Consider the following 26,469-nt stretch of genomic DNA (forward strand, 5'->3'; position numbering starts at 1 on the left):
AGCAGCACTAAAAGGCTCTCAAGTTGGGTCACACGCGTCATAAACTGAGATGTGGAAACATGCTTTAATGGGACCAGGCTGTGTGAGTGCAAATCTGGGCCATGTGTTGTGAGGTCTATCGGTTTCTCAGAGGAAATGAGCATGGCAACCAAGACATAGAAAAACCACTTTGAAGTGCTTTGAGCAGAAGTTGCTAGTTGGGGGGAGATCCTTGCAAATTAGATGATCTCGCCTGAGGTACAGTGCTAACAAAACATAAAAATATAAACAATAGCTGTGTGATTTTGCTTTGTTATTGCATAACTAGTGTACATTTCAGAAGTGACACCGTCTTTCCTCTTTCCATTTTTTATTGTACAAAATTGGCTTTTAAGACATTAAAGATGTTTTATTTAAAAATATATATTTTTTTGGTATTCATGCTTTTCCAAAACACTGTTGCTTTATATGTTGGATTGCTGCATGCAAGGCTATGGCTCTGACAAGTTTCTTTTTTTCTTTTTAATTTTAATTTTCTTCTTTTTTTTAATTGTGTGATATTACTAGGATGAATACAATTAACTATCTCTAATGGGTCTGAATGTTCAGTGTTTTATAATGTTGTAATATAATCATTTATAAGAATAAAATATTTTAATGTTATAAAATAACAATTGATTAATTCACCTATAAACATATATAGTCAACATACTGTACATACCAAGTGTTTGTAATGCTAATTGTAATGCTAGTTAAATAATTAACTTAATGTTAATGCTAGTTAACTTAATGTTAACTACTTGTGCAGAATAAATCATTAAAATGAATAGGTGTAGCCATGAGAGAAGAAGACATTTTTGAAGATTGTTGTTGACAGGCCAACAGTTTTAAAGTAGATATAGTCAATGTTGTTGGCTTTTTTAGAAACAGATCAGTTCTTCCATCCCTTTATTATTTTTTTTTATTTTTTATTATTAAATCTGAACATGTGATTTCATGGAAAATGTCATTAAGGCATCAGTCTAAAATTCTGGAATGTGAGTGTGCTCAGTTATTTACTTGGAAGTAATTTTCTTTAACTTTCTTTTTTATTCACAGCCACTACCATTACAGTTTTTCTCGATTGTTTACACACATTTTCTGGTACTTGAGACACAATGACCACAACATGTAACTCATTCACCAACCCCCTGAGCCAATTCTGCTAAACTACAAGCTCAATTCCTGCTTTACACTCAAATTGTACTTCTAAAACACACTTTTTTCAAAACACTACACACAATTCTCTGCTTTTGTCACAATTTTCATGCAGAAAATCTCTTGTTTTCACAAGGAACACACTGCCATTCAAATATGCACACTGACTCATCACATGGGCAAACACCCGTCACACAGTTTTACAATTAGCAATCAGAGCTTTAGCATAAAGGGCAACAGGTGAGCTCTTCAATGGAGCAGTGGATGCCAACATTGGATTTTTTTTTTTTACTGTAACTGTATACAGTAAATTCTTCTGTAGTTTTGTATGTAGACCACTGTATGTGCAGCTTTGTGTTGGTTTGGGATGTACACGGTGTACATTGTTTTTGTGGGAAAAATAAAATATATTTGTTACCATGTATTTGTGTGTTCTGAGTATAAAAACAATATTCTCAAATATTTTACAACACACTTATGTATGTACTGTCTGTAGTAAGTGAACACTGAACAAAAAAAGGCCTAAGTCATTATGATGACTGGAGAAGAAGTGTTTTCCATTCATCATAGTGTTTTACATTGAGCACATCAGTGTTCAACTGGTTCTTATAAATGTCTATTCATATGATGGTTTGTGTGTGTCATTTGAAAACAAAATACCATTTTGAGAAGAAATAACATTGTTTTGAATGTAAAGTTTCATTTTGCAGGAGAATTGAGGGGTTTTGCCCATTGTGTGTGTTTTTTTGGATTTGTGTGTAGAGTTCTGAGAATATGAGGCATGCTTTCAGAAAATGTGTGTAAACAATCGAGAAAAACTGTAACATTATTCACACACACGCACACACATTCATAACATAAACATATAAATAATATGGCAGCATGTATGAAAACAATTTGACCTGGTTACAATGCCCTAAGGGAGATGAATGAGGCATGCAGAGTAAGGTTGTTTCGTCCCAGACCAGCCGTCTTCCTTTTACAGCCCGTGTGTGTGTGTGTGTGTGTGTGTGTGTGTGTGTGTGTGTGTGTGTGTGTGTGGGGGGGGGGGGGGGGGTGTGTGTGTGTGTGGGGGGGGGTGTGAGGGAAGAGATAAATGTCTGGTGAGTTTAACTCTAGTGCTCGATAAAAACAGGAAATGACCACACTCTCGTCTATACTTGTGGATTCCTTAAAATGATTTTTATATAACGTGCATTTAGAATTGCTTTTAGACTATACTATAACACACATAACAGAACAGGTATATTTTAACTGTATAAAAAAAACATGAACTTTCTATTAAAAAACATGAACTTTCATAACTTTTCCTTTGAGAATGGCTATGTTTATAAATAATTGGTGACTCTCCCAAAATGGCACTAGTGCAATAACATGCAGTACAGTTTATGATTCAATCTCTCCCTCATAACAAATTAAATGTAATCGCTGAATGAGATTTCTCACAGTCAAGAGAGGTATAGTTGGATTGTTCCAGCAATATAATGAGTTATATTGTAGCTTCCTACATGCCTGTGGGATGATAGTGAAGACAATTCCTAGATCTTCTTAATGTTAAATTTCTAAAGAATACAGTTTGGCTTTCTGCTCTCAAAGAAAAAAAAGAAAGAAAAAGTATTCTAACTCATTGGAACAGTGTTAAAACAGCACCTTACAAAGGGTTGGAATAAATATACTGAACCACAACAGGACAGACAAAGGGTTATTACTGTACATTTAGGTTTTTATTGTAATCAGTTTTTTGAGAATGAACATGTTTTCATGCAGCATTTTAATGTGAGACATTAGACAGTTAATAACTTTTCCTTAAAAATTTTACTTCAATTATACTTCAATTATCAGTTTATGTGACTTCAGTGACTTCAGTTTCCCATTGACTTCCATAGTAAGAAAAAAAATACAGTAGTCAACATTTGAAGTCTATCAAAAAAGTTAATCAAAGTTGTCCTAAGACAAGAACGGGTATTGTTAAAAATTCTGGTATAACTTTGACGAAAGGTTTTGATCCACCTCAAATGTTGACTACTGTATTATAGAAGTCAATGGGGTCCATCAACAGTTTGGTTACCAACATTCTACAAAATATCTTCTTTTGTGTTCAGCAGAAGAAATAAATTCATACAAGTTTGAAACAACTTTAGGGTGAGTAAATGATGACAGAATTTTCATTTTTAAGTGAACTATTCCTTTAAGTACACAGAGCAAACAAAATAACTAATTCGATAATTGATGAACCAACAGGTGAATGGATGAATAATCAGACAAACTAGGTCACTAGCTCAAACAGGCAAACAAGGAAGACGGAACATAACTGACTATAACTGTAACAATCCTGCACTTTGTCATATTTGATCTTGATGTACTTTGGATCCTTAAGAAGATAACAAGGTCAAATGAGTTGATATGCCAAAAGCCGTGTGAGGTGCAAAGAACCCTTTAACTCACAGGTGGTCCTTTTGAATGTTAATGGCACTTAGAAACATTTGTCATCCAAAGGACTGTTGGAAGTACCTTTTCAAAAATGTAGGAACATTCATTCCCCCTGTGAAGCCCATTGTAATGAGGGAGATGTTAGAGCAGGAAAGCGTGGGTGGGCATGCTCTGAGTTTAGAAAGCTATAGCAGCACAGCAGTCCATGCAGTAATGAACTCTCAAGCTGTTCATGTGTTTACCACTGTGAACAATCAGAGGATGTGACTTTAAAATAATAATTCATAATAGTTCATAATTGAAATGTTATGTAGGTGTGTCTTTGATTAATGTTGCAAGGCAAGGTCACTAGTGCCTTATAGCTCGAGGACCTCAAGTCCCTGGTACTAAATCTTACACGTATACCCCTTGAAAGCATCTCCACAATCAGAGCTGCTTATACAGTGCATAATCAATTCCAGGGTTGCAAATGAAACCATTTTACTTTATTTATTATTATATAAAAAAAAACTTTGTTAGAGGTCAGACTTGTGTAAATACAAAATATGTTTTCATTTGATTTTGCACTGCCATTATTTTATATAATATTATATTATACCATGGTCTGTCTGAATACTCGATTCTGATTGGCTGGAAGTTGTCCAATAGAATCATTTAATGCACAGGTAGATCCAAGTCGGTTTAATCACTGTTCTATATTAATGCACTGTTTTTTTTATTTATTTAATCACACCACACATACCTCATTCGCACACAGAGATAAGAGATCACGTAGCACACACACAGAAACATTCAGGTGCACATTAAAATTGTTATCAACGCTGCCCCGCAACTTTTAGTAAAAAAATAGCTTCACTACTGAATCGCTACATTATATTTCTCAGCAATGAGGGGGTTACATCACTTTTTTTCGGAAGGAAGGGAGGAGATTGCTGGATGACAGGATTTCTTTTGAATAAAAAATGAATTTATGAAATCCAAATTTTAATATAGCCTTTATATATATATATATATATATATATATATATATATATAAACTGTTAGCTGTCTCTTCTCTTTCTCTGTAATTTCTCAAATGAGAATAATCGTGATTATCGCGATTATAATTTTGGGCAAAATAATCGTGATTATTAGTTAAACCATTATCGTGCAGTCCTACTTACCGTACTACTTTATCTCTGCGTCTGATTCAAAGCGGGCAGAAAGCTAGATTTAACAAGCCTTGACTAAAGACAATAACCATCAATTTTACCCTTCCGGCCAGGTTAGATATTCAACACTTCCGGCTAAATATCCCACAGACATATCTTGGTGCCACAGCCCAGCGGCGGTCAGCAGCTCTTTAAGTACACCTCTCGGACCAGACCAAGGCCTCCCTGGCCTTCCTCCAGGTATGACGGTAGCGCTGGATAAACGCCTGGACTGAGGGGGCCGCATCTTTGGCACCCTGGGAAGAGTGAGAACCTGGTCTGCACGCTCGGCCTGTGGATGAAACTGTGAGGACAGACTGGCGGAGGCACCCAGCTGCTGACAAAATTCCCTCCAAAAGTCGCTGTGGCTGTCTCCCTAGCCGAGGGGAGTTTGGGAAGGGAACTGAAATGGACCGCATTGGAAAAGCAATCCCCCACGATAAGGATCAGAGTATTGCCGCTGGATGGAGGGAGACCAGTAACAAAATCCAGGGCAATATGTGACCATGGGCAGGAAAGTTGATTGGAAGACTTGTTTTGAGATCAAACCTCGCAGGCACCCACAAACCAACAAGTGTCCTCAGTCATGGCTGGCCACCAAAAACGCTGACGGATGGCTGATAGTGACCTGTCTCAGGCACAAATAACAGAGCCGCCGGACACCCCCAGGCAAATCGACTGACCCAGCCCTTGATGCAACAGGCGACACCTACCACTCGCCCCAAAGCCAGATAGTTTCGGGAGGAGGCACATTGTCAGGCGGTGCCGAACCACTGAGAAAGAGCGTCTGTGTGGAAAGCCAGGCGTGATTGATGATGAGCGCCACCTGCGCACTGCACCGGTCTTGTATCTCTCAAGGAGGAGCTTCAGAAGCATGAGGAGCGACGACAGTGAAGGACGAGAGAGGACCAGGCCTAGACTTATACGTTGTGTTTTGTTTATGTGTATGCGGTAGTCGTCCGTGAGGGGATGCCGCCTTTACTTTCATTTTGTGTTTGTTTATTTTGGATTAAAGTTTGTAAATTTTGCCTTGGTGGAAGTTAATGCTGTCAGAGGGGCCGCTACCTGGCTAAAAGTCCTAATAAAACACCTATAAAAATTGCAAAAGGCTTAAGTGCTGAAGCACTTTATGAAAGCCAGGCACTGGCCAGTCAGAGACAGCTCTTACCTTCACCATACAAATCCCCTCCCCTGAGATGATGGACCCCAAGTATGGAACCAACTGATCATGAAAGGTACACTTTTCCCCCTTAACAAACAGCTGATTCTGTAACAGCTGCTGTAGCACTCATCTGACGTGCTGACATGCACCTGAAATGAGAAAAAAAAAAAAATGTCATCTAGGTATACAAAGACGAATTTATTGATCATATCTCTCAGGATGTCATCAACGAGTGCTTGGAAAATGGCGGGGGCGTTGGACAGGCCAAACGGTAGAGCAAAATATTCAAAATGCCGCATAGGAGTATTAAAGGTGCTGTCTGTAAGAATGACAGCTAGTGGTCGAAATCGATACTGCAGTCTAAATTCAAAATATCAGAAAACCTTGTTTCCCCCGACCCCTCCTCCTCAGACTCGATGCTCACACGGGTTGCCAGTTTGAGGACATGCAACAAGAACGAGCGCAATTGACGACGACTGACAACACGGAACGTGTAAAATAACTGGCTGTAGAAGTGTTTTTCAGTGAACTTTGCATGTTTCCTAAATATCTGTAAACATATTATGGAATTTGTATGCTTTAGTACAGTAAAAAAGTTACATACAGCAATTAACCAAACTATTATTTAGCCGGTGATCTGATTAACAGCCATAAGCTGATGTCTGTTAGGGGCGCAAAGGATCGTAGTTGATCCGTAATCCGTACGAACCAGGCCCCATGGTTCGGAACAAATAATTAATAAAAACAACGTGGATTAATTTTATTTAAGCATTATATAATGAAAGTTTATTATTTGCACGTGTTTGCCAATTTAAAACACTTGTTTTTACACAATTCAAATGCAAGAAGAGGGAAAAGAGATATCGATTCGCAATCGCACACTGTTTTCTTTGCGCACACACTCAAACCATGCACGCTCACTGAGGCGCCTCTAAGATGGCGCGCGAACACATAATCGAGCTCTGTTTCGCTACTTCTTGAGCTTGAACACATACACAAAATGATCTCAAAATATCCGTCTCGACAAGTATTCTTGTATACAGTCGGTTATGTCTTTAAGTATCTTTATTTGTGTCAGTTCATTTGTCTTTAATAATGTTTTAACTTTATTACCGGTAGTTAGGAGTTTTTGCTGTAGTATCAAAATCCCCCATTTTAATTGTATTTATTTTGTTCTTTTTTTGCTGATACGATTGTCACTCGAAAACCGTAATATGATCCAAACTATGAGTTTTGTGATCCGTTGCACCACTAATGTCTGTTGAGGGAATGGGCAATGAGGGAAGAGGAGAGATTATAAACAGGGAGACGAGTTTTAGTTCAATTTACAAAATTCCCCTCCGCCCCGAGTCGATTAGCATTGAGCATTTGATGACAGATCCATTAAGCAGTACTGAGACTGAGCACATTAGCCTACGCGGTTTACGTTATAGACAGAGTGGAGCGTTTTGGCCGATGCTGTACACGTGAGCAGCTCGAAGCATGTGTGTGATGCTGAAGCAGGAGCCGTGCAATAGTGAGGCGCCGTGCGCTGCTCTCCGTCTACAACATAAACAGCGTAGGAGAATGACAGGGAAGAAAATAAATAGTTGAATGAAGTCATTATTTTTATTTTGTTTTTGCGCACAAAAAAGTATTCTCGTAGCTCGTCTGCCGCTCAAGCTCTTTAAAGCAGGATGGATTCTGATTGACTGTCAATGTTTTGTTCATCAGCAAGAAAAGATCGTTCTGAAAGTGATTGCAACTATATCACTTCTCTGTGCCGTTATTGTTATAGTTGTGGTGTGGACTCTGCTATTCGACTATATTTAGATTTTTTTTTTAGAACTATATCTTTATCATAATCATTATAGTTATCGTTCTTGGTGTGAATGGGCCTTAAGGCAGGGATTTGATTTCCCAGTGTCTTGTATTTAAGCCCTAATGTTTGTAATGATTGTGGGTTGTGTGTTGAAGTATATTATGCTGTTCCATGTTCCATGTGCCAGGTCAGTGTTTCAAGCCATGTTTATAGTTCATGTTCATGTCCTGTTTTGAACCAAGTTTTTGGTTTTTCATGTTTTTGGATTATTACCACTGTAAATAAAACTGCACTTGGTTTCTCTACACCATCATCCCCATCTGTTCCATGCCAAGCCAGCTAACAACTAATTTACAGTATTAAGATGAAATGAAAAATTAATTGTTGAACTAAAAGTTGTAATCAAAAGTTGGCAACCCTATATTACATTACATTACATTACATTACGTTTTGGGTATGGGTGCAGCCAAGCCGTGTGCATGTCCTTCTGTCTGAGATAAACAAACAAACCTTTATAGCTCCGCATTCATTTAGTTAATTGCATTTGCCTGTCAGCTGAAGCTTTTATGTGAAGATGGGATTACAGAAATTACTTCACTGATATACAAGGTGTGTTGGCTCAATACTGAGGTCATATCTTTGACATTTCTAAATATCCAAGTGCTTGTCCCTGAGAATTAAATGCTTGTGGCAAATGAATCCACCATTGGCCTAAAGAACAACTTCAGCATAAACTGTATGATTCTGAACTTTAATGGCAAACTGACTTCTCTGACAATATATATTTGACATTTTATTCTTTCTGTTTATGCTCCAGTGTGTGAGTAAAAAATGAATGAGTCTGTTTGTGTGTTTGTGTGCTGGTATATGACATTCATCCCCCTGCACATACACATAATTCATGTGTTTAGATCCTAATGTCACCTTCTACTCATTAGCGCTTTAAATTAGCAGGATGTGCAGCAGGCCTGTGGAAATGAAGGCTTTAAATAAAAAGGCTTTATGCCAAACGTCACATGAGCAAACAGGAAAACTCGTCTCACCGCATCCGCTGGTCTGAGAAAGTGTTACAGCAGTACAAACTGACGCCAATATCTATGGACGGATACACTTTATTTGGTAACACTTTATTTTACAGTGTCCATGTTACATATGTTACATGTACTTACTATAGTAATAACAGTAAATTACATGCAACTAACCCTCAACCAAATCCTAATCCTACCCTAACCGTATAGTAAGTACTGTATGTACATGTAGTTACTTAATATTACTCAGTACTTAAATGTATAATTACACTGTAACAATCACACCTTAAAATAAAGTGTAACCCTTTATTTTAAGATGATGTAGTTACATTGTACTTGATAAAATAAGTAAGTACTGTGTAATATTAATTAACTACATGTACTTATAGATTTACTTTTAGGGTTAGGGTTTGGTTTAGGGTTGAGTAAAACGGCTCTATATTTCACGAAGCACATACAAAAGACATTAACCAGAAGTGATAGAACCTGTTTTACAGAATAGGGAAGTTTGTTGCGCATAACCCCCATAACTGGTGTGAGTAAGCAATGCAAGAGAATGACATCGGTGAGAGAGCAGGAGATGGATGAGGTTAAATGGTGAGGAGGACATTAATTAAAAGCTGTTGAGCACATGATGAGTACTCTTAATTATACGCGCCGCACACAAACGCACTGATTTATAAATGAATGTGACTGCTTCATATGGACTGTGATTGATATATAGTATTTAGTGTTTAATAGGAGATTCACAGCTCTGTTTTAAGATTAAACCAATGAATCACACTGTTTTTTTAAACAGGGTCAAATAAATTTGGTGTCAGTGCAAAGTCAAAAAAGCATAACTTGCCGAATAATCAGTGCACTGTAAGGGGGGTGTTCACATCACATGTGATTGCTCCGTATGTGTTCCCTGGCAGTCAGATCCATAGCCTTGCAATTGCTAGTGCCATCCTTTAACAGTTGAGCTACATGAACAGATGTGATGTTAAACTTGTCTTCATTTTGTCCATCATACCATTGTACTAAAAGTGATGGTCTGAAGCTGTGTGTGTGGTTTGAGCATGGGTTTGGAGACCAGTGTTTAGCTGGGTTAAGTATACCTCTCTGTGTGAATGGTTAGTGAACGAAACCTTATATCACTCTTGGGCAAAGCCAGCCATCTGTATTCTGTCATTACTGTCAGCCACAGACCATATAATGTGCGCAAACTACCATCTAGACAAACTAGAAATGATTACAAAGTCATTCTGGTCTTGCACTCAACTACATATACATCACTCAATTACATGACACAATCAGTCAAACTAATTCAATGTAGAAAAGGCATTTTTGCTTGAAATTTATTTCTCCTGGTATGCGTGACTCCTCAGTGTCCATTTGTGAGTCATTGAGACGGATGTGGGTATGTTTTTCTGCCACTATAAGTTATGGTGGCTGAGAGAGCTCAACACGCTGCAACTGAAGAAAACGCATGCAAATAGAAAAAACACAAGTAAATTAAGAAAACATCTTTATCAGTTTAACAACGCTAACGAGTAGACATTGAATAATAAGCATGTCCCAGCCAAGTTTGTCACTTGTTGGGCCCCCCTTGAAATATTTTCGTTGTGGTCTGTGCTATTTGGTTGTGTACTTGCAGCTAGGGCTGGGTATTGACAAAAATTGTATGATTCGATTCAATTTCGATTCACAAGCTTGCTATTGGATTACGATTCAATTTGATTTGATTCGATTCGATATCGATTTATTTTTGTATATCAGATACAGTACATTTTCTCAAAGTCTCTTAACTAATGCTGTAAACTAAGGGAGAGCGGGGCACAACCTAACACATTTTGGTTTTGGCTCAATTATTAAAAAAAAAGAATTGAGTTAGATTAATCTTTTCTTTTTTTTTTTTACACAAGCAAAATACTCTTAAATGAACACTTAAAGTTTTTTTTCTAGGACCTGCCATTTTCGTACAGTTGCACTGAAAGTGACAGAAGTGCAAATGTTACAACTTATTTTTTTTTTTTAATTTCGTAATCAAATTGATATAATTTGAAATCTGAGTCTTTTTTTCATATCAAAAGTAACAAAGCACAAAAAAGTATTGATTTCTTTCCCCCCCCCCAAAAAAAAAAAATCTAAACCCAAACATTTGACTGTTATGTAGGCTATACTGTATACTAGGTTTAATAAAGATGAATGGTGTATGGTCATTGATTAGGCAGTGAACACTTAGTCTCTCTCACATAGGCTATAGACGTGTTTGTGTGTATCCTCTGTTCAGGTGACCTGTTCCAGCATGCTTTACCTCCTCTGTAATTACACACTCTTATATGTCTGCCTCATATAGTGGAAGGAGAGAGTGAGCCAATCAATCAAACTCCTCTTGACTTCTGTTGCTAGTAGCTAGTCGTCTGCACTGTACGTTGGAGTGTTCTGTAATGGTTTTGTACTTTAACATGCCATGTGAATGGTTTTGAACCCCATAACCCCAAACCTCTTTCTTTCTTTAATTCATTTGTAAATTTTTTTTACTATTGTTTTCTTTTTTTCCCGAGCAGTGACTCAAAATAAATGCACTATTGACTATAAAGTGATCTATTAACTTTAGTTTTTTGCCTTTTTCTTTTTTTTTCTCTCCTTCCGACAGCCCTCCTCAGATTAATTAAGAGTAATATATCAGTCATTTTGATAGTTTTAGACATGACTGGTGGGAAATTCACATTAGTGGTTTTCTCTCTTTTACACACAAAGACACACATTCCTACTTCAAATGGATAAAACACACACACACACACACACACACACACACACACCAGTTCCTCCTTCTCGACTCTCCTTGCTTAGAATATGAATATTAGAATTTATATTGATAATATTTAACTTAAATATACATATAAATAGTCATGTTTGTTTCCAATTGGTTTTTATGATTAATTTCATACTGTTATCAGTTTTTTTTTTTTTTTTTGAAAATATTTGTTGTAAAAAAAAGTTTTTGTCGCAGCATCTGAATGTATAGCTTGATATTCATTCATTCATTCATTCATGGACATCTTAAGAGCTGAAATGAAAGGCATACCTTCCAACGAGAGAAAGAGTGGGAAATGTGGGACTGGATTTAGTCTTGCAGCAAAAAAAAAGTGCAAGAGAAAGAGATCCTGTCCCTGCTGCGGTGGCTTTTCAAAGCGTGTCACGAGCAGACAGTGATATCCTCTCAGCAACAATAAAAGTCAGTGACAGCCGCCTCTCTAAATCCTCATTGACTTGTTATGTATTATGGGCTTTACTGAAGGACTTGGCTCTGAGGATCTTTTCTCACATTGAGGGTTTAAATGAGGAACAGTAGACCATGATGACATGGAAACAAAACTGTGTTCAGCAAATTGTGCAGTTTTCCCCCTTTCATTCTCACTTGGGTTGTTTGGCAGTACAGAGAATAGATTAGACTCTCACATGAATGAAGAAATGTGTGCTGGGATTATCAGAGCAACACATCTGCACTGCAGGAAAACAAGATTGAGTACTGGAAATATGGTGAAATTGTGTTCAGCAGGTCTTTTTTCATTTGAAATAAGATCAGTAGTTGAGTATTGCATTCTTGAGTATTGTGTTAGGCACTAGACAATGTAAATCTGCCTGAGAATGCTTCCTCTTATAGAAGATATCTGCAATAAAGTTCGACATTTTTAAAGCAGGGAAACAACATATTTCATCATATATGTGCCAGTTTGGTAATCTCAGACACTCTTTGTAATGTATATGGACACAGGAACAGTACAGCATGAAACATACCCTGGTGATAAAGGAGAAAAAAATAACTCTGAAATATGAAACATGAGATGGGTCTTTATTAAAATTATGATATTGTCACCTCAATAGACTAGGGACAATGGTTTTCAGACTGACTGACAAAGGCAAATATCCAAAAGTAAGACCTTTTTGTTTTGTTTTTTAAAAGAAAGTAATATTTTTGTTCAGCAAAGATGCATTAAATTGTTCAGAATTGGCAGTGAAGACTTTTATAATATTACATAGATTTCTATTTCAAATAAATGCTGCTCTTTTGAACTTTCTGTTCATCAGAGAATCGTGTAAAATGGTTTTTACAACGATATTAAGCAGCACAAGCATATTTGCACTGTTAGATGAGTTTTTAGTACAACAGGTTCAATCTTTGTCTCAAAGTTCAATATTTTATTACCTTGAATGTGTGTCTTATAAGATAAGGAACTAATTAAATTTTGTGTCTCTGGAACAAGAGCACAAAGCACGTAAATGAGGAAGAGCGTGAGATCAGGCGACAGAAGCTGCTGCATGCTAATCAGAAGTGTTTATGTACAGGACAAACCCTGCGACCTATAATGGGTTGTAGACAGAGAATTGACAATCATTCTGGCTATTTTAGTTTCTACTGTCCCTCTTACTGCAGCAGTGAACATAAGTACAGTATATGCATGCATATTTTCCAGAAAGTTTTTGTGTATTTAAGTGTTTTTGTGTTCATTATCTCTTAAGCATAGATTAGCCATCTCTGTATGCGATCTGATGAAATCAATACAAGTTATAAGGCCTAAACTTATTCTCCCGCTCTAATCTCTCGACCTTAGCTACTAAAAATACCAAGATTTTGACTAAACTTGAACAGACAACCGCATTGAACTTTTAGTTTAGATTAGGCTGGTGTTCACAGGACACTAACCGACATTCCAGGGTGATTCATTGTTCTCTCTTTTTTGTTTCTTCTTTTCTCCTTCTTCTTGTTTAGTCTGCTTAATCACATTATGAAGTGTTTGTAGTGATTCCCATTTTGGCTATCCAGTCGTCCTCAGTTCCAGCATTCATACTCATATAATTTCTCACATCTTTTTTTCCAGTGAGAGGACTAGAGAGCAAAGTAAATAGAAGATTTAATTAAACTCTGATCACGTGAGTCCTGATTTGCATAAGAATTTGGCCATGTGTATTGGCCACTTTGACTCTCACAGAAGTCATTTGGTGTAACATTGTAACATCATCTCTCAGTTTATCAATAAACCAAGTGTCAAGAGTGCACTGGACCGTCTGCTTTATTACAACTACAGTTAAATAGGCTCATCTTAAACAAAATTGAGCTATTCTCATGGCAGAGTGAGAGAGGGAGAATAGAGAAAAAGTGATGCTTAGTGTGTCTGAATAAACCATATAAAAATGTATAAATGTTTATGGGTGATGTTTCAATTGTGAGAGCCAGTAGTGAGATAAATGAAGTTTGGATTTGATTTGATTTGATGTAATTGAGCAATGAAACTGATTTTCATGATATGTAATGTCAAAATGTGCTCATGTTTATACTTTTGGTTGTTGTTTTGTGTTGTTCCAGGAGCTGCTTATTCAATTCTTCAGGGATGGTCACAGGACGATGTTGTCACAGTGGAGCTTCTGAGAAGGAGACGTTGGCTTCTCCTGGAGCCGCTTCCAATGGAAAGTAACAAAGCCAGTCAAGACAGCTTGAAGCCTGAGTCTCAGGATTTGCCTGGAATACTGGCTGATGACGACACAGACAACACCTCCCAAATAATGGTAATTATTGAATTTTTAATTTTTAAATGAATTTACCCTCAACAGACTAAGGACATAGTACATGCCCAGCCAGTGGCTGTCATACAGCGTATCACAACTGTTCAGTGTTTTCCAACACATAATGTTTTTTTGAAGTTTTAGACATTCAAAAACATTTAAGTACTAGAAAAAAAAACAATTATTTTGTAAAATACATACTGATGTTGATGGAAACAGCAATAATAATCCTTTCAAACATCATTTGACTATATGTTTTATTCACATCAGATACACATTATGTAGGTAACTATAAAGTTTACTCTATTCTTCTACCAGTTCACCAGCCATTTACTTTCATGTCTTTCGGAAGAAATGGATTAATGTACGGCCTTCAATTCCAACAGCTCAGATTCTCAGCATTGAAGCGCAAACTAACATGGTGTTGCCCATCATTCTTTATAGATCAACTAACATACATTACCATTAAAAAGGTGTTTCAACAACAAAATACATTTACTTACACATATTTGAGAATCATAATATCAGATGTTTCATGATATAGTTAAAAAGTTTGTGAATATTTTAAATAAAAAGGAAAAATTAAATAAAACTGATAGATCAGTCATACTGCAGTATTGTGGCCGCATTGTGTCACTTGAATAGCCTGATGAAGGTGATACATTCTATAATAACAGTGGTCTTAAAGGGATAGTTCACCATAAAATGAAAATTCTTTCATTAATTACTCGCCCTCATGTTGTTCCAAAACCGTAAGACTTTCGTTCATCTTCGGAACTCAAATGAAGATATTTTTAATGAAATCTGAGAGATTTCTTTCCCTCCATAGACAGTCCATGACTCCGCGCAACTACCACTTTTAAGCTTCAAAAAGTTCATAAAGAGATCGTAAAACTGATCCATATGAATTGAGCAGTTTAGTCCAAATTTTCTGAAGAGACCAGCAGCCTTGGAAGAGACACGGTCACTTGATGAACAAATTGAATTTAGGCTTTTATTCAAATATAAACATTCATCAACTCAAACATCAGTTCTGATAAATGGAAGCTCAAGCATGTTCGCATGATGTGCGAGAACCAGTGAGGTTTGTTCTCATGTGTTACGCAGCACTTTTGAGCTTCCTCAAGAACCAGTGAGGTTTGTTCTCATGTGTTACGCAGCACTTTTGAGCTTCCTCAAGAACCAGTGAGGTTTGTTCTCATACGCAGCACTTTTGAGCTTCCTCAAGAACCAGTGAGGTTTGTTCTCATGTGTTAAGCAGCACTATTGAGCTTCCTCAAGAACCAATGAGGTTTGTTCTCGCACATCAGGTAAGTACAGTTGAGTTTTCTTAAAATAGAAAAAAAAGAAAATGGTTAATTTTTTATTTTAAATTGTAATAATATTTTCTACATATATATTAATAATATATGCAGCCATGGTGAGCATAAGAGACTTCTTTGAAAATAGCTTTAAAAAGTCTTACCTACCCCAAACTTTAGAAAATTGGACAGAACATTTGAGTTATGAAATGGATGTCTGCTACCCGAGTGTGACAGGCATTTGGGTTTCGGGTTTTGGTTCTGCTTGTCAAGCAGCAACCTCAGGTAATGAATTATTATGAACGTTTTAACTTGTTTTACACACACTGTTTCTTTATCGCTCTCTCTTTTCTCTCTCTCTCTCTCTCTCTCTCTCTCTCTCTCTCTCTCTCTCTCTCTCTCTCTCTCTCTCTCTCTCTCTCTCTCTCTCTCTCACACACACACACACACACACAATCTATGAGGGAGAACTCAACTGAGTGAAAAAATGTGTAGTTTATTTGCTGTGAGAGAAATTAGAAAGAGAGTTAGCAATTCCAGGTCAGGTTCATCTTACAAGGCTTCCTTTGGTCAAGCACCTTCACCAGCCATGATTTAGACCAGCATGGAAGTTCAGCTAGGTGAGCATGGGATACCATAAAAACAGATAGAAAGGCTGTCAAGTTTCCTTCACAGACTTACGGGCTGTCAGTCATTCAGCTCTGGGGTTTGACTTCCTCTTACAACAGTGTTCTTGGTTCATTGAGATTTGGTTTAACTTTATTTCTTTTTTTTATTTGAACACATTTCTATGTGCCGTCCCTGCTCAAAGGACCACCACCAGCAATCGTTCTTTTCTAGAATTAAATGCTGGTGTCATGGTTTCTGTCATCATTTACTCACCCTCATGTCGTTCCAAACCTGTATAACCTGACTTTTTCTGCTGTGAAACATTAAAGAAGATATGTTAAAATATTACTTTTTACCATGAAACATAACGGTATCCAAAACGGTTACCAACATACAGTATTTCATGATATCTTTTCCTTCATGTTCCACAGAAGATAGAAAGTCATTCAGGTTTGGAGTTACATGAGGGAGAGTAAATGATGACTTAAGAAAATGACCAGCAATGACTTTAATGACTTTAACCAGCAAGACTTCATGTCAGCCAGCTTTATCAGAAAGTCAACCCAAGTTTTACATGTGTACAGCATGGCTACTGCACAGCATGCTGGTCCACAAGCTCGACCTGCACTAACCAGCATAGTGCAGGTCGAGTAATCTTGCTAATCTTGCAACTCTGAGTTGGTCTTAGTGGCTGATAAAAAAATGTTGGACATCGAACAATGTGGTCATTATATCCATATGAAAAACATCACAAAACGATTTATGTGCACATGTTTCCAGTATTGAATTAGTTTCCCACATGATTATTTCTTCAAAGCAGTGGGAGTGTATTCGGTATGTAGTTGCTAATTTTTATGTCTACTGGCTGTTTCCTTTGATGTTGTCTTGCAAAGTCTGTATGATTGAGTTTTAGTGTTTGAACTCCTACCGTCTCCTGTATACAAATGCATTTCTGTATAAACATGCATACACACATACACCCATACACCAGGTGCATCATTTATTTCACACACACTTCTGTCATTTTTTATTTATTTTGCGTGTGTTCAAAGGCCCGAATGTCTATTGCTGTTTTATGACATACCCACAGGCTTTAGTTTAGGCTTTTAGGTTTTACTTTTAGTTTCAGCATGTGTCACTCTGCTGGCTTTGCACTTCACGAGATTAAACTGTCAGAGATTACATATCTTATATTTACCTCTCCTCAACTCTGTCTCTGACGCATTTCTTTCTTTCTGAGAATTGTATTATTCACATTGTCACATGCTGAATTTCTGAGTGCCAGGGTGTTTGATAAGATGCTGCAAACATCTATGGGTTTTATCAAGGGTTTTCTTCTTAGGGTTTTACAGACAGCCTTGCCTTGCTCAGTAAACAACGATAGATCAATCCAGGAGGATTTCATTAATCCAGTGGGTCTTCGTCTTTTTGATTATTAGTTCATCAAACATCATGTCTTGTACTCACAAAGCACATGTGTCCTCACAGTATAAATATATATTTTTTAGCCTTTTTACCTTTATCATGACAGGAGAGCAGAGAGGGGAGCAGGACCGCAGTTGGGAGTCAAACTCAAGTCATCCGCAGTGCTGTCATGAATAATCATGTCACAATTACGTTGACCAGGGTTTTTTTGTTAATTGGTAGATAAAATAGTCATTTTGGTTCATTTTTAAAACCCACAAGTTTTTAATAATTGGATCACTGATGACAGTTCTTGTAGAAAATGATTTGTAATGGTCAGTAAATTAAGGGATACGATCCCCATGAGTTGATTTTCTTTTCGTGAGTTGATCGTTTTCTTCTATCCCAGTCCAAAGTGTTATGCTGTTAACAATCAGCAGTGATTGGTTGTTTCTGCTGGCACTCAGATTTTCCATCCATTTGCTTGGCGGATGTAACCTGTACACTTGTTTATTTATAAAAAATGTCAAAGTTTTTGGAGTGTCACTTTTTTGCTTGTATATTGATATACCAGGTACATCTGATCGCAAGTATATGTACGTTCACACACAGATGCACGTACATCCACACTTCTATAAACACGTATAAGCCCTGTGTCTCAATCACTCGTCTTCCTCTTTCTTGAGTCTTTGAACCCAGCTCTGTTGTGGTGAACGGAGAGGGGAAACTGGGCTAAAAGAACTCAGTTGACCCTTTTGCTGTTTTGATGTTGTAATATTATCCAGGCAGAGGCTGGAACACCTCTATAGGCACAGCTGATCAACACTCAGTTCATTAAACCTCTCAGTATCCCTCCTAAATGTGTGGTGAGCATTGAAAATGCATACAAACAGAGATTGGCTCAGTTTATTGTAAACATGCCCCTGTTTGCTCATATTTTCTTTCGAGAGAGTGTTTAGTTTTGTTTTTAATACTGAAAGACCTGAAATGGTATTTGTTTGTGATCTAATAATCAGAATGGGTTCGTGGCCCCTGCTTGTAAAAAGCCTGCCGTAAACAAATATGGATAGTGTTAGGGTGTTTATTCATAGTTTATTAAAGGGATAGTTCACTGAAAAGTGAACATTTCTTTCGTTGCACAGTTGCACACCATCATGCTGTTCCAGACCTGTATGATTTTCTTCTCAGTAAGTCTTATGTCCTTTATCCTGACTGGCTGTCTGATATTTCCTTGTAGGAAGACACAGATCATAACTACTACACCTCAAAAACCTATGGCCCCAGTGACCCTATGAGCAAAGAGTTATGGGTAAATATCGATCAGATGAACAAGGAGAAGGTGAAGATTCACGGCATCCTGTCTAATACACACAGACAAGCAGCGGTAAGACAGCATTCATTCCTTCATTCCTTCATTCATTACACTCAATCATTTGAAATGCAACTCATATGTAGCTCCACTGACCAACATTCAAGTTCAGCAATAACTGTTTTCTATCAGCCGTTTATCCTACAGTACATGTTCGTTACTAGAACAACACTTTGTATAGTGAGTGTTTTATACCTGTTTCTGTTGTTTCTGGACGAGTTTGTCTGCTTGTGTAGATTATGAAAGAAACAGACCAAGTGTCGATTCTCAAATACCACATTTCTTTGAAATGGGATAAGGTTTTTGTGTGTCGCCATCCCATTACTGGAACAGACTGCAATATCCTCACATTACACTTTCCAAACAAAAGAAACCACAGCGGACAAGCGAACAATAGATTTAGGACAGAAGTCAAATTTATTAGCAGAGTTACGATTGCTTTAGCCGACCACAGAATGAGTCCATGGGGTCCATCTGGATGTACACTTGCTGTATGTTTTATTGTAATCATGGCCTTCTGTCATAATTTTATATTTATTCTGCTTATTGTTTAGATCGTTTTATAATTGCGAGCTAAATTTAGTCTTTTTTTTTCATCCTCAGCGGGTCAATCTCTCCTTTGATTTTCCATTTTATGGACATTTGTTGCGAGAGATCACTGTTGCAACCGGCGGTAAGTGAAGTGTCTTCCTCCACGTGATGTGTGCAGCACAACCAATGATTTTCAATTAGGTTATAAGAAAGCGTCTGCCTGGCTGTCTCCATGCGATATGAGTATTATATGGCTGAAGCAGAACATATGATTTCTATGAGCTTCCAGAGGAATATATAATTGATTGGTTTTTGCTTGTAGGCACAAGAGCTTGACTGTGAGTCACAGTGTTCTGGAGGATCAGGCTGTGTTTATCAGCTGTGAGAGGTCCTTAATAACGGCTGACTGTTCATGCTGTAGATATGAGGGCATGTGTGGGGATTTTTATTGTGATCGTGGTTCATGTGACTCACTGGCTGCTGGAATGTGTCTGAGATGAAGCGGTGAGAGTGAGGGAAAGATGGAGTGAGAAAGCCACCATATAATTTCCCCCTACATCAGTCATCTTTCTGTGGTTATAAACGATGAAACACAGAAGTGATCTAAATTTCTCAGTGAAGCCATGTTCCCAGGAGCGAAAAATCATGTGCTCCTGCATCAGAGGTACTTTTCCTGCCTAAATAACATAATAATAAACAGCATTATGTTTATGTTTATGAAAATGTTTGCTAAATTATTAAATCCGGATTTTCTATTTAAATAGCTATGCAAATTTCCCATCTTTTTGGCAAAGGCTATTTGCACTAACTCCACCCACCATTGTCTGGTTGAGCCAAACATGATTACAAAAAAAGAAACTCCTTTGGTAGCTGGGACAGTGGTGCGGAGAGCAAGGACAGTGAAGCTTTTGACGTAACCAACCCATTCAAATACACATTCTTCTCCCTATTCCCATCTCATATCAGCTGGAATTATGTTTTATTGCATGATGTTTTATAGTGTACTACAATACACTGAGGTGCAAATAGTATCTGCCACTATTTGCTTTTGCTATTTATACTTATATTAATAAAAGTTTAAGCCTAATGGTGGTTTAATTGTCTTTGGGGCAGTAATCAAGTGGTCAAGTGGTCGTTGTTACAGTTGTTTAGTACTGTTACAGTTGTTTAGTACTGTGACAGTACAATGGTACAGTCATGGAATTAGATGACAATATCATGGTACTTGTTGGCAATGGCAAACTGTTGTCACAATTGTGAAGTTTCAGTATTTTTTCATTGAATTTAATGAGTTTTTAAGTGCTCTGTGTTTACAGAAAGTGGAGGTGGTCAGCATAGTCCAGGTTGGCTGAATTCCTGTGGAAAGATTTGCATTGATTTAAGCAGACACATTTTAGATTATGTATGTGTGTTTGGAGGGTCCTCTCTCCTGTTTGTGAGTGGGATGGAAGGAGGCCTTTACATGGCTAATTAGAGTATTAATCACTTTGGAGACAGGCCAGGGCTGTTTGCCAGGATGGATAGATGGGAAAGGAGGAGAGCACAGAGATTTAGAGGAAAGAGACCCACATGTTCATACATTGGTGGCAAAAACATTTTAGTCATAAACAAAATGAGTGCCTTTATTTTATATTATCTTATCTTATCTTGAAGATCACATTTTAAATGTTTTTGTTGGCATGGATATGAATTCCAATGGTTTGGATTGTGTGTCTTTTCAGGGTTCATCTATACAGGAGATGTGGTTCACCGAATGTTGACAGCCACACAATATATCGCTCCACTTATGGCAAACTTTGACCCCAGCCTCTCCAGAAACTCAACTGTCATCTATTTTGACAATGGTAAGAGACAGAGGCACTGGTGTGTGTGTGTGTGTGTGTGTGTGTGTGTGTGTGTGTGTGTGTGTGTGTGTGTGTGTGTGTGTGTGTGTGTGTGTGTGTGTGTGTGTGTGTGTGTGTGTGTGTGTGTGTGTGTGTGTGTGTTTGTGAGATACTGAGAGACAGAGATATATAGTGGAAATATATAATGGTACAGACATATCCAATATAAATCTGTCACCATCAAAAACATTGTACCTTGACGTGCCATAAATCAAATGTGTCACATTATAGATCAGGTTATCTTTTCAAGATGCTATTGATTACAGAGATCTACAGTCACAGAAACCGAGCCTGTATTATAAGTTGAGAATATTAATATTAAATATACTATTATATATTAGTTGAATGTGTTTGTGTGCGCTTTATAGGAACTGCTTTGGTTGTCCAGTGGGATCACGTCCATCTCCAGGATTCTTATAATCAAGGAAGTTTCACCTTCCAGGCCACATTACACAGCGATGGGCGAATTGTCTTTGCTTACAAAGAGGTCTGATATATTTTTTTTCATCCTGTTTTCTATTTGTCTCTCTCACTGTGTGACTTGGCTCTTCTGTGATTATTTCCTGTTCCATCAGAGTTTGTGTGATTGTGTCACTTTTCAATTTGCCACTTACAAACATGGTCAGGTACCGTGTAATGTCAAAGTGAATTGTAACCGATATGGTTAAGACTTTCCAGTTTTAGTACAGATCATGTGCAGTCAAATGTGACATAGTACTTGAGATACATGAATCACCTTTAGTCATTAATTAAATAATATTTAAAATTGACTATTTATATTATATAGGCTACATGTATATTTGTAATTGTATGTAGAATAATAATAATTGTATGTGTAATCATTTTATGAATAAAGATTAAAATTTGTATGACTGAAATATATATAGAAATATTGTAAGCCTCTAGTCGGAAGGCATTGGAAATGCTGCTGGGATTTATTTGATTATTGCAAAGCTCATTCAGCCCGCAAACCTCCTAACTAAATTAGGCCTCTCCCTCTCTTTCTGCTCTACTCACTCCATTTCTTTCTTTCTTTCTTTCTTTCTTTCTTTCTTTCTTTCTTTCTTTCTTTCTTTCTTTCTTTCTTTCTTTCTTTCTTTCTTTCTTTCTTTCTTTCTTTCTTTCTTTCTTTCTTTCTTTCTTTCTTTCTTTCTTTCTTTCTTTCTTTCTAGCTGTCAAAATACATCTCATCATGTCGATGATTGATGAGATATATAACGTGCTTTTATTTCAGGTCCCAATGCAGATAGCAAAGATCAGCTCTGTCAATCATCCAGTGAAAATTGGGCTTTCTGATGCCTTTGTGGTGGTCCATAAGATTCAGCAGATCCCCAGTGAGTGAACGTGATGCATTCATCATAACACCAGTAAACCATCTACAGTCTGTATGACAGGTGCTATTCAGAAAATTAGGAGTATGTTTGTTCTGACAGTCAGTTTACCTCTGGGATGATCTCAACGCTCCAATCTCCTCCCTTCTCAAGCTGTCTGTTTGTTGTCTGGTGTGCCAAGCAAGAAAAGTCTTTGATGTTGTAGTAACAGTGAGCCCAGCAGGACCAAACCCGACTGCGTTGGAGAGACAAATTTAGCAAATAAATATGTCTGGAGTTGGGCAGTGAGCGAGTGTGGAAGAGAACGTGATGAGAGAAAGTATTTGCTGGCAGGACATCATGAATGGAAGCTCATGATTTTCAATAACAGCTTATTCTTTCCAACCGTATGCGTGTTTGTTTGTGACTGTCTGCTGGGAAAGGGCAGGATTTGCATCATTCTGTCTGTCTATCTGTCTGTTACAATATGAGCGAGAGAGAGAGAGAGAGAGTCAGCTCTGAGGGGAAGGAGAGAGTCTAGAATGAGATGAAGTGATTGAGAATGGTAATAGCCTGCATTTGTCTCGCCTCTCTTTCTCTAATTAGTGTCTGGAGACTCATCAGGTCACACTGTTTAAGATGCACGCGCACACACATGCATATCTCCGGGCAATATCAGCATGCTAAGGAGTTTTGTTACCCCCCTTGGGCAAGAAATGTAATTACCCACAGGAAGAGAAAAACAGCCTTCAATGAACAAGCTGCAATCTCCTGTCTTAAAGTTGAACCACTCTTTTATGTATTAATACACCAACGATGCAGCTTTCAGCAAGGTCAGACAGTTACTTCCTCAGCTGCAGACAGACACACATTCATGTTATCAGAGAAATTTTACCTTACCGTACACATTCAGCCAGAGGCTGACACATGAAAAACCATATACACACCTAAAAAACACATTTTGGTTTTATTCTATTAGAGAGGACATTGTTTTTATATAGAGGTGACCCAAACGCTTGACACAAAAGTAGGTATCAGTAAAGTTAAAACAAAACACGGTTTGCATGATTTATGAGTCTTTCAAAAAGCTTGGACCACTAAAAAGGTTTTTGAATTTTGAAGTATAATCAACCCTGTACACACATAGAAAATTTGCTATATTTACCCAGCCTCTTCTCATTCTAATTCAGTTTTCCATTTCACTGCTTTTAGGTAATTCAGCTACCAATCAGGTAGATGATGTTTCACTGATTGCATCAGCATGTGCAGTTATATCCGTACATGCATTTGATCCAGCATGTGTCAATAATGGTTGGCTTAACTTAAACTCAAAGTCTATTACATTAGGCCTACATACTGAAATACCTTCAGATGAAGCACATCAAACTAATGTTGGTTGATCAGCCAATGCATTTTAACTTATGAAAAGTCATGTCATTAAAAACTGAGTATGAGTACTGAATAACCAATGTATAATAGTACACCCATTGCATTTTTAATTCTTTTTTAAGAGTAATAAATGTTAGAGATGCCAAAGACGGGAAACTTTTCAAATAACTTCATTACGTTAGTAAACACCGAAATATTTTTCCGAAATGTACTGTATTTCACTACAGTGAATCATACATCCCATTAATAGAGCGTTTGATACCTTTACATGCATTCAGTGCACTCTACTGCCTCATGCAGTTGTCCACTCAAATGTGTTTTTGTCCGTCTCTGCTGACCACGAACAATTTTACTTCTTTTACATTTTTTTGCCAATGATTCCCATCATTTGATATGAAATGAAACGTCTCCATCTATTTGTAGAATGAAGGTAATTGAGTGAATTCTTGTCTTCTTCAAAGAAAACAGACTAGGACAATTGCACAATTGTGGATAACGTCCAAAAATTGTGGATATTAATACGTTATCCACAATTGTGCAATTGTCCTAGTCTGTTTTGAAAGAGCATGTGGCTCTAGAGGTATCCACCTCTTTTTCAATGCAGAAGCTCAATGGATATAAAAATCATATCAGAACTTTTGCACATTTAATGTAAAAATGACACCCGATACAATGCCTATGAAATGTGACACATTTAAAAAAAAAAAAAAAGTTAAAATAACTTCACTGCATAAGTGTGCACTCCCTTCAATAATCGGGTATTTGGCTGTACTCTGAATTAACTAATCTTCAAGCTCATGTGATATGTGAGATATTCAAATAAATATGGGACATCTTTTTGGTTACATGTGTAAATTCATGTTCCAGTTATGCTTAATGTTGACAAATTTTCTAGGTTAAATAAATAAACATTACTTACACTATCATAAAAACCAACAACCAATACATATATTTTTTTTTCTTTTTTTTTTACATTACCAATTGTTCTTTTTATTAAGTATTTTATTAAGTGTTTTTAAATCTAATGTTTTTAAACATCTTTACATTTATTCCAAAATATTAACCATAATAATGCAGTAACAAATTTTGTGTATATTTTATTTGTAAACTAATGCCTTAATAGTTATTTTTAATAGTCAACTTATTTTCAGATCTTCAGTCATCAAAGCTCAGTAAACACTGCAGGTGTCACAATGGTCACAGACACAGGATGTATCTAGGCTATTATCATCAAGCTGATTGCTCACTAAAAAAAACCCCTCACTGATCAAGTCATTTCAAGATTGATTTGGACATGACAAAGTGGTGATATCTATGTGAGTTGTATACTTTTTAAATAGTCTTCCTATTAACACCATTGTTTATTAATTCAGACCGATTTTCTGATATAGAACGAGCACGAAAAATCAGATATGGGATTATTGTGTGAACAGCACAATAACCAATCATAGTGCAATGGAGCCATTGCCTCCTCTCATGTAACTTTTCCCCATTCTTTCTTAATTGTACCCACCAAACCCACAACACACTTTAGGGCATCTGTTAAAACTAAATTGATTTAGGCAAGAGAGATGCCTCCTTCCCTTGTTACTTTAACCTCTGCTGTCACTGTATAAATCACTCCTTTTTCTAAAGTGACACTGTCCAACACATCTTTTAGTAAGATTCGCTTTGATTTATTTTGTACTGTGGATGATTTTCTCATCCAATTTTTGACAAGGCACAGCTTCCATTGCCTCCTCAGAGGAAACACACCTGCATTGGTAACCTCAAGCCGCGCAACGGCTGACACCTAGCCATTAATAATGGCCATGCCCACTCTTACAGTAAAAATGAGGTGGAATTAAACAAGTGAAAGTACTGTAAATGTGTTCAAGATGGCAATTAAGAGGCAGTGACTCGATTTGCTTGTGTTACAGTAGTTTCAACAATTCAGATGATTCACATGATTACATAATTGTAATGTGTATTTGTATGGCTCTAGATGTGCGGAGGAAGACTATCTATGAGTATCACAGAGTGGAGCTGTTAAAGACCAAAATTACCAACAGTACAGCTGTAGAAATGATGCCGCTACCCAGTAAGCCATTGAACACACACACACACACACACACACACACACACACACACACACACACACACAGGCTATATATACACGTATATAATCTTAAACTACCATAACAACATAAATATGAATTACCTCATAGCGAATGGAAGCTTATACTTGTACTTCTTATCTACAAATTCAGATTTTATATTAGACAGTTGTACTCAACATTTCTCTCAAGTCATATGAAAATCCAGTTAATTGTCCTATTAGCCTTTCGCTCTATTCT

At 37.2% G+C, this 26,469-nt stretch overlaps 1 protein-coding gene across 3 annotated transcripts in view; it reads left to right on the top strand.

Moving 5' to 3' along the window:
• Positions 1–26,469, top strand: part of plxdc2b (plexin domain containing 2b) — a 61,885-nt gene that overhangs the window by 17,576 nt on the left and 17,840 nt on the right. For all 3 annotated transcript variants that reach the window (XM_082162174.1, XM_082162172.1, XM_082162173.1), the window contains exons 2-8: positions 14,141–14,340; positions 18,889–19,035; positions 19,624–19,693; positions 21,273–21,395; positions 21,803–21,921; positions 22,669–22,768; positions 26,118–26,213. In XM_082162174.1, the coding sequence (XP_082018300.1) occupies positions 14,141–14,340; positions 18,889–19,035; positions 19,624–19,693; positions 21,273–21,395; positions 21,803–21,921; positions 22,669–22,768; positions 26,118–26,213 (855 nt within the window). The remainder of the gene's footprint in view (positions 1–14,140; positions 14,341–18,888; positions 19,036–19,623; positions 19,694–21,272; positions 21,396–21,802; positions 21,922–22,668; positions 22,769–26,117; positions 26,214–26,469) is intronic.

The sequence above is a fragment of the Leuciscus leuciscus genome (assembly GCF_965113295.1).
Source record: "Leuciscus leuciscus genome assembly, chromosome: 2".
Lineage (NCBI taxonomy): Eukaryota > Metazoa > Chordata > Actinopteri > Cypriniformes > Leuciscidae > Leuciscus > Leuciscus leuciscus.